The sequence below is a fragment of the Capra hircus genome, chromosome 18 (assembly GCF_001704415.2).
Source record: "Capra hircus breed San Clemente chromosome 18, ASM170441v1, whole genome shotgun sequence".
Taxonomy (NCBI): Eukaryota; Metazoa; Chordata; class Mammalia; order Artiodactyla; family Bovidae; genus Capra; species Capra hircus.
Genome location: NC_030825.1, coordinates 12,069,205 through 12,077,818, shown reverse-complemented (window position 1 = coordinate 12,077,818; position 8,614 = coordinate 12,069,205). Strand labels below are relative to the sequence as shown.

Below are 8,614 nucleotides of genomic sequence, written 5' to 3'. Positions count from 1 at the left end.
TCACGGAAAGATGGTGGGGCTGCCAGAAACCTGGGGAGGACGCAGGGGAGCATGCCCAGGGCTCTGCCCGGGGCAGGTGCGCTTGGGACTGGGAGGGCCGCGGTCTCTACGTGTGGCCTTCTCAGCAGGAACTGCCGGCCGGCCCAGTCCAGTCTCCAGGTAAGCGGGGTCCCTGTCACACAGGCCCCATCACAGCCCCTGGTGGGCTGACACACTCCTAGGCCCGGGCAGCATGTCAGAGGCTGAGCCAGCATAGACCGTGGTCCATCCGGCTGCCCTGGGGCCTCTCTGCACCTGCTCGGGGTCTCCTGTCCTGGAATGGGGAGGGTGCTGGCCAGGGTGTTGCAACCCCCCCGCCTCCCTCCGCCGACTCCCAGCAGGGACTCCAGCCCCTGAGTTTCACGCCTTCTTCACACCCACGCGGCATCCCCCCCTCCTGCCCGGTGCTCATGTTCAGGCACGAGCCCAGTCCCCTGGGGACAGGATGGCCCCTCGAGGGGACTTCACACCCCAGGCAGGCAGTGAGGACGGCCCCCATAAGCCCTCCCACTCACCCAGCGCCCCCAGGCTCTCCGTCTGGAAGACCCTCTGCAGGGGCGGCGTGTAGATGACGGCCAGCTGTCCCAGGATGGAGCCGAGCACGGAGTAGAGGAACGTTCGGTTCCGGAGGAAGCCGATCTCGAAGATCAGCTTGGTCTGCGGGGGAGAAGGGCACAGTCAGCACACTCGAGCCGCCAGAGCACTCGGGCCGGGAGGCTGCTATCCCGCCCTGCTGGGGGCTCACCTGGGAGCGGCAGGTCAAGGCGTTGAAGAGGTCGAAGAGCACAAAGCAGGTGAAGGCCATGGTTGTGGTGCGTGGCGTGCTTGCCTTGTCCTCGGGCATCTGGAACAGGAGTGCACGGGGTGAGGAGGTGCAGGGGAGACGGGGACCCCGCTCTCGGGACCGCTGTGTTAGAACCTGCGCCTGGCTGAGCGCCTGGGCTGGGCAAAGGTGGGGCCTCTCCACCTTCCCGAGGTCAGGATGCAGGAAGGAGGCAATCCGCGCCTCTTGGGGTGGGATGGGGGCATGCTCGAGAAAAGCTGAGAAGCGGGGGTGATCCAGCGTCCTGGCCAGCCCCTCTCCTACACACAGGCGATCGGGTGCCTACCTCACACGTCTGCCTGATTCTCTACCTAGGTCACTGGCTCTCTCAGCACAGGGGTGCCTGAACCTGTGGGGCCACAGAAAGGTGACCCATGGAAAGACCCCCCCCCCCCCTGCCTACAGAGGAGAAAAGACAGTCTCTTCAGACTGGATGGCTACAGGTAAGGGTGAAATCGAAACATTCTCTAACACCACACACAGAGACAAACTCAAAATGGATTAAAGACCTAAATGTAAGACTGGATACTGTAAAAATCCGAGAGGGGAACAGGAAGAACACTTGACATAAACCACAGCAACACTTTCTCTGATCCTCCCTAATGAAAGTAACAATGAAAATAAACACGTGGGGCCTCCTTAAACTTGCTTCAGCGTGTGAAATGTAACACAGCAGGGGCTTCTGTGAGCTTGACGGTCGTCCAGGAAGGAAGGGCCCGAACCTGGAAGCTTTGGCACCTGCTGGCCCAGGCCTCCCAGGGCTGGCTGACCCTCAGGCCCAGCAGACCTTGGTCCAAACGGTAAGTCTTGTCACTTCGTAAAGCCATTTTAGTGTCCTTGACCAATGGCATTCCTGCTGAGATGCAAGAGGCTTCGTTGCCTGGATGAATACAGGGCGGGCTTTCAAGCCCTGAGACCCTGAGTCGAGGAGCTTGAATTTCTTTCCCGTGCGTTTTTAATTGGAGGATAATTGCTGAACAGTGTTGTGTTGATTTCTGCTGTACAGCGCCGTGAATCGGCCGTGAGCATGCACATACTGCCCCCTCCTGAACCAGCGTCCTCCCCGGCTAGGTCATCACAGAGCTGAGCTCCCCGAGCTATGCCGCAGCGCCCCACTAGATGTCTGTCTTACGCCGGTCAAGTGGATGTTCTGGTGCTACTTCCAAGAGCTGGGTTCTCACGGAACATTCCTCTGAGGACTTTTCCAGTTGTCCTTGATATTTCCATGCAATGAGGAGTGTCCAGTTTTCAAGTCTTAACAGCTACTTCTGGGGACTTGGCCCCCATCTCTGGGATCTGAATGGGAGTCATGGCCCATCTTCCTGTCTTAGAAGCGTACAGTGATCTCTGCTCCCCTTGGGGACTCCTCTCTTTCTCGCCTTACAGTTTGCCACTTGGAGTGGAGGCTCAGCAGGCAGGGTGACGGTGCTGCCAGTTCTTTCCAGACCTCTGTCAAAAGGGAGTGAGCAGGGAAGACCACCGCTCCCCCACAAGCCTGGGCGTTCTTCGTGCGTGCTGTCCACAGCCCTCCACTGTGCTCGGAACCCTTTGCCGGTGCACTAATCTCTTTGGAGATAGACATGTTAATTTTCTTTTGCATAATACTTAGTACAATGTCTGAATTAATTATTAACATTTAAAATATTTCCTTTCTTAACTCCCCCATTTGCTTTGCTCACAGCCTATTATATTCCTTCATTTGGCAGAATTCTGCAACCTCACCCACTACTGAGATTGCTCGGTCCCTGATGTATGGCTATTGATTTGTTTCTGGTGGTAGCTTGTCCTAAAATGTGTGTAACAAGCAGGTGTTTTATGATAAAGTTGTTGTGTAGTGCATGCTCTGTGTGGAATGCAGAGAAAGATCCAGATTCCGCGTAACAGTGCCCCAAATATAAGCAGCCATTGTTCAAATCACAGCAGTGCTATTTCTCTTTCGTGGCCTTTTAGACTTTTGTTGCCCTAAAATTGCATTTTATTGGAAGCTTGCATTTTCCACCTGGTATTTCTTGGCAGGATTTTTTTTGTTTCTACTTTAGTTTCTAAATAAAATTCTGTATTTCAAGAAAGAAAACACAACCCTCAGAATGGGAGAAAATATTTTCAACTGAAGCAACCCATAAGGAATCCATCTCCAAAATATACAAACGACCCAATAAAAAAATGGACAGAAGAACAAAATAGACATTTTTCCAAAGATGGCGTACAGATAGATGGCCAAGAGGCACATGAAAATATGCTCAACATTGCTAATCATTAGAGAAATGTAAATCAAAACTACAATCAGATATTACCTCCCACCAGTCAGAATGCCTGTCATCAAGAAGTCTGTACACACTAGAGAAGGTATGGAGGAGGGCAGCCCTCTTACACTGTTGATGGGAATGTAAATTAGTGCAGCCACTATGGAGAACAGTACGGAAGTTCCTTAAAAAACTAAAAATAGAATTACCTTAAGATCCAGCAGTCCCATTCCTGGGCATATATCTGGAGAAAATCACCATTTGAAAAGATACATGTGCCCTGATGTTCGTAGCAGCACTATTCACAATAGCCAAGACATGGAAGCAGCCTGGGTCTCCATCAGCAGAGGAATGGATAAAGGAGGTGTGGGGTATATGTGCATATATATTCTATATAATGGAGTATCACTCAGTCATAAGGAATGAAATAACGCCATGGGTAGCAACATGGATGGACCTGGAGATTATGACACTAAGCCGGACAGAGAAAGACAAATATGATGTTGCTGGATGTGGAATCTAAAAAAAATGATTCAAGTGAATTTATTAATGAAACAGACGCACAGACTTCAAAAACAAACTTAATGGTTACCAAAGGGGAAATGTGGAGGGATAAACTGGGACTTTGGGATGAACTGATATACAAGGACTTACTGTATACAGCACAGGGAACCCTACTCAATATCCTGTAATAAACTGTAAGGTAAAAAAAATCTGAAAAAGGGTGAATGTATGCATGTATAACTGAGTCACTTTGCTGTACACCTGAGACTACACAGCTGGTAAATCAGCCATACTCCAGGATAAAATAGAAGTTTTTTAAAAAGGTAAGGTCTCCCAAATAGCCACCTCCTGGGACGAAAACAGGAGTTTCTCTCAGAGCTGAGGTTGCTTCCCGGGGGTAACAGCAAGCGGGAGAGGCACCAGGTCCCCTTCTTTCTCTGCCGCCTGCTGGCCCTCCCCCACACCCCACGGAACCTGAGACCCCATGGAACCTGAGCGCCGGGGGCGGGACTGCACCGATGAGCCTAACCGAGCCCGCGAGGATGCCCTCACCTCCTTCCAGAAGATGAAGAGGGTCCCGCTGATGATGGTGGTGGCCGAGAGGAGGATCCGCAGGACAAGGGCTCGGCTCAGGATCTGGTCCTTGACGTTCCGCGGTGGCTGCCGGAGTGTGTCCCTGTCCACCGGCTCCACACCCAGGCTGCTCAGGACAAAACCAGACGCTTTGAAATAAATCACTGAAAAGACGTGCAGAGGTCGAACGCACAAGGTCACGGTGAAGTGACGCGCCAGGGTCCACGTTGAAGGCCTGGGCGGGCGTGGGCAGCGCCTCCAGGTCATCTCAGCCTCTCCCGTCTCAGTCCTCTGCCCCCTCCCTCATCGCCCGGCTCCCTTCAGTTTCTTCCTGGGTACCCCCACAGCCTGGACCCCACGGACAGCCCTGTAGGTCCTCCACCTGCGGGGCCACAGAAAAGCCCGCCCTTGCCCGCTTAATGATCCTGAACAGCGCCTGGCCACCACATCACCTGGGGGACCCTTCCACCCCAGCTTGGGCCTGGCCTCATCCAAGTTGGCCTGGAGAAATGGGATCTGGCTTCAGCCTGCCTTCAGCCAACTCTGAAATAGGATCAGCCAGCAGGGTGGTGTGGGGTCATCAAGGAGGTAGCATGCTGGGGGAGACCCCTCCAAGGTAGATACGGCTGGGGTCTATCTGTGCTCGCACCTTGTTCCCAGGAAGAGTGTGGAGAAGAGGTAAACCTCTGGCCATGGGGGGAATGGAGCTGTCACTGGCAATGATTAGATCAGTAACAGCAACACTTCAGCGGCCCCACCTACCCTGTGCTCGGACACAGGGAAGCCCCTCGCATGCTCATGCAGGCCTCCCCACCTCCAGAGCCCAACCTGCTTCCTGTCTCTGCTGGCCTCACATCCCCTCCTCACTCACCCAGCCACTAATTCCCTAAGCGCCTGCTGTGTGCCGAGCACCACTGCAGAGCCGAGGACCCTGCAGGGAACAAAGTCTTCCCCCACAAAGCTGACATCCTAAAGGGGAGATGGATTATGATCGGATAAACAATGAAATAGTTTCCCCTCTCAAAAATAAAGCAGGGTAGGGTGGCTGGGAGGGAGGAGGCTGCTGCTAGAGTAATCAGGGAGGACTTCTTGGAGGCAGTGACCAGAATGCAGGTAGCCCAGGGAGAGCCTTTGAGGCAGAGTTTGCCATCGCCCGGCCAGCCCACCGGATGCCTCTTCCCGTGCTCAGTGTGTCCCCTTCATCGTGTCCCCCCGCACGTCCCCGCCAGCCCACTGCCTCACCTCTGCGCTGGCGGCCCGTCCATGATGATGTTGATCCACAGGATCTGCATGGCGTTGAGGGGGTTGGGCAGGTTGCACACGGTGGACAGCGTGATGAGGCTCAAGGCAGAGATGCTCCTGCAGGGCACACACGGCAGGTCACCAGCTGCTCCCAGACCCGGCCACTAGGGGGCGCCAGCCTGGACTTACGTGCTCAGCTGAAAGCGGACAAAGTTCTTGATGTTATGAAAAATCCCCTTGCCTTCCTCCACTGCGTTCCTGCAAGAGAGGAGAAAGCGTTTACTGACAAAGACGGCAGGGTAGGAAGGGTCAGCCAGCTCCGTCAGTTGCTAAGGGAAGCGATGGTGTCACGAGTGGTAACGTTTCTCCTTGCTGGCCTTCTTGGGAATAGTAGAAAAGGGGGATGTCCTGATAGGTGTCACCAGCCCCTGGGGACGGGTCCCCGAGCCACAGTCACCCTTCTGTCCGAAGACTGCACACAGATCATTCTCTCATCCAAGCCCTGGGACCCCAGCCCTCACCCAGGACTCCCAAAGTCCTCCTGCCCCTCGGCGATTCACCCAGGAGAAGGGGCCCCGACCCTGCTTTCCGTGGTGGCTGGGCCTGGGGACACCGTGTTCATCCACCACAGCAGAGCAGGGGGCCGCCACCCCAAGCACTTCTGTGACTAAGGAACCGCCTGAAGGGCGGCTTACATGATGGCCGAGAAGTCGTCATCCACCAGGATCATGTTGGCGGCCTCCTTGCTGACGTCTGTCCCCGTCTGCCCCATGGCGATGCCAATGTCCGCCGACTTGAGGGCGACTGCGTCGTTCACCCCGTCCCCGGTCATAGCCACAATCGCCCCCGTCTCCTGCAGAGCCTTCAGAAAGAGGAGCCCCAGGGGGGCTGCAGCCTGAGCACCTACCTTCCAGACCCTTCTCTCCTGTCGCCCCTCATCTCCCTCCGCACCAGGCTCTGTCAGCCTCAGCTTTTCCACCTGCAAAGTGGGATCACAGTGCCTCCTTTTCAGGGCTGTGGTGAGCCCTAAACTAAGACCACAGGGGACAGTGCCTGTGTCATCTGTCACCATGACAAAAACTGGCCACCTGCTTCTACAAGGAGGAAGTCACCAGCCACTGCAGCTGCTAACCTTCCACACCCCCCAAAAGCAGCTCAGGGTGGAGATGAAGAGTGAGGGAGAAACCCACAGAACAGGCTATTTTCAGGAGCGGATGTTACAAGCCTCGATTCTTACATCCTTGCATATCCAGAAAAGCGCTAAAAAGTCATCGACAGAGACATCTGCGCCCCGCGACTAGCAGCAAGCCTCTGCTAGAACGTGTGCTGTCAGCACGGCACCAGAGTCCCTCCAGCTGTCCTCCCCGCTGTGGGGCGGTTCCTCAGCGCGATCTGAGGCGCTGTCTCTGGGCTATCATCCTCATTCTGCCTCAAGTAAAACTTAACTCACAATTCTCACGGTGTGCTTTTTTGTTGTTTTCTCACTTGACAACCATGAACAAAGAATGATCAGTTTGTCCCCATGAATCCATGTCGTGCCCAATAGGTATTTATATTTTCTTTGAAGAATGACTGGCACAGAGATTCACTCTGTAGAACTAAAACAACCCCAAGTAACACAGAAGAGAAAAACACAAGCGTTAGAGAGCAACTTTTCAGAGCATCCGTGTGCAGGAAAAGCACGCGTCTGCAGGAGCCTCTCACTCTAGCCCCCTTGTTTTTGATGTACTGTCACACCAGCTCTCTCCTGGGCACTGCTGTGGGCCAGGCGGCTGCTAAAGGCCTCACGGGCGGGCTTCGTCCCACCCTCTTCTCTGCTGCCTTGTGAATTAGCTGGTATTGCTCACATTCTCCCCAGTTTACAGATGAGGAAACTAAGGCCTGGAGTTAAATACAGGAATACACCAAGAAGCACCCACCTAACCGAGGCTGGCCTCTGCGTTCCTCCCTTTGCACCACCCGGTTCCCACTCCCTGCCTTTGGTGGACGCAGCAAGGGGCCTCCCCAGTTCTCCTCTCCCTAGAGGCCGGGGCAGCCGCCCTGGCGCCCCCGTTGGGCCACCCGTGAGCAGAGCCGCCACCCCCTCCTCCTCGAGCTGTGCCCCGAGGGCCCAGAAGAGGCACACGACTGACCTTGATGATTTTGAGTTTGTGCTTTGGGCTGGTCCTGTAGAAGATGGACACCTGGAGCCGGAGCCGGAGAGGACGGAGCATCAGTGCTGAGGACGGGCTGCCCCGCCCCGCCCCACCGGTGAGCCCCAGGGGGACCCCACCTTCCCGACGCGCTTGGCCAGCTCGCCCTGCTCGGTGCTTTCCACCTCTTCCCCGGACATGGCGCTCAGCTTCCCGTTGCACAGACCGACGTTCCTTCCTGGGACGGGAAGGGGATGGTCCCTTCTGAGGGCCCGAGCCTGTGGTCCCTGCCCTCGCCCCTCACTGCGCCTGCCTGACATCGGGCCCTGCCTTGGCCACTGGGAGAAGCAAGAACAAAACCGGCACCGCCGCAGTTGGAGAGCGGCTGCTATGCTGTGCGAGCGCTCAGTCGTGTCCCACCCTGCGGCCCCGTGGACTGCAGCCTGCCAGGCTCCTCTGTGCATGGGATTCTCCAGGCAGGAATACGGGACTGGCTTGCCATTCCCTTCTCCAGGGGGTCTTCCCGACCCAGGGATCGAACCTGCGTCTCTTGCATCTCCCACACTGCAGGCTGATCCCTGGTGCCACCTGCTATGGTATGTGACCTTAATTCCATCCACAGAACTGGCAACAAAGGCCTTATATGAGCCCCACTTTAGAGATGAGGAAACAGAGGGAGGTGGTTTTCCCAAGGTCACAGGGCAGGTAAGTGCTAAGACTGGACCTGCCATGGTTCTTTCTGTCTGATTCCAGAGGCTGGGATCTTCCCCTAGTGCCAGGCTGCCTCAAGACAAGAGGGGGAAGAAAACCAAGGTGTGACACCCCTCCCAACAGTAATAAATGAAGTAGGAGGAGGAGGGGGGAGCCAGTCCTCTGCCAAGGAAGAGCCTGAGGGTCAGAGTGGCTCACTGGTTTGCTAAGGGCACACGGCTAGTGGCACAGACTGGGCCTGTGGAGACGAGGTGTGATCATGGGTGGACGGACAGCCCGAGCACGCAGACGCTTCTCAGTGTGCACAAGGTCTTTTCCTCTTTGGGAGAACCTGCCGATGTTTGAGA

General features: G+C 55.5%; 1 protein-coding gene and 1 long non-coding RNA gene across 5 annotated transcripts in view; one reads left to right on the top strand and one right to left on the bottom strand.

Moving 5' to 3' along the window:
* The window catches only part of ATP2C2 (ATPase secretory pathway Ca2+ transporting 2), a 79,022-nt gene that overhangs the window by 1,432 nt on the left and 68,976 nt on the right, over nucleotides 1-8,614 (bottom strand). For all 3 annotated transcript variants that reach the window (XM_005691840.3, XM_018061790.1, XM_018061791.1), the window contains 8 exons: nucleotides 7,697-7,794; nucleotides 7,557-7,607; nucleotides 6,120-6,286; nucleotides 5,614-5,682; nucleotides 5,425-5,541; nucleotides 4,162-4,309; nucleotides 785-883; nucleotides 555-696 (listed from right to left, as the gene is read on the bottom strand). In XM_005691840.3, the coding sequence (XP_005691897.1) occupies nucleotides 555-696; nucleotides 785-883; nucleotides 4,162-4,309; nucleotides 5,425-5,541; nucleotides 5,614-5,682; nucleotides 6,120-6,286; nucleotides 7,557-7,607; nucleotides 7,697-7,794 (891 nt within the window). The remainder of the gene's footprint in view (nucleotides 1-554; nucleotides 697-784; nucleotides 884-4,161; nucleotides 4,310-5,424; nucleotides 5,542-5,613; nucleotides 5,683-6,119; nucleotides 6,287-7,556; nucleotides 7,608-7,696; nucleotides 7,795-8,614) is intronic.
* On the top strand, nucleotides 702-2,779 carry LOC108637956. 2 transcript variants are annotated; one of them, XR_001919430.1, is made up of 3 exons: nucleotides 734-833; nucleotides 1,178-1,662; nucleotides 1,869-2,779. It is a non-coding gene; the product is annotated as an uncharacterized LOC108637956 (long non-coding RNA). The 2 variants fall into 2 exon arrangements; XR_001919429.1 differs by having other exon boundaries at nucleotides 702-833; nucleotides 1,178-2,779.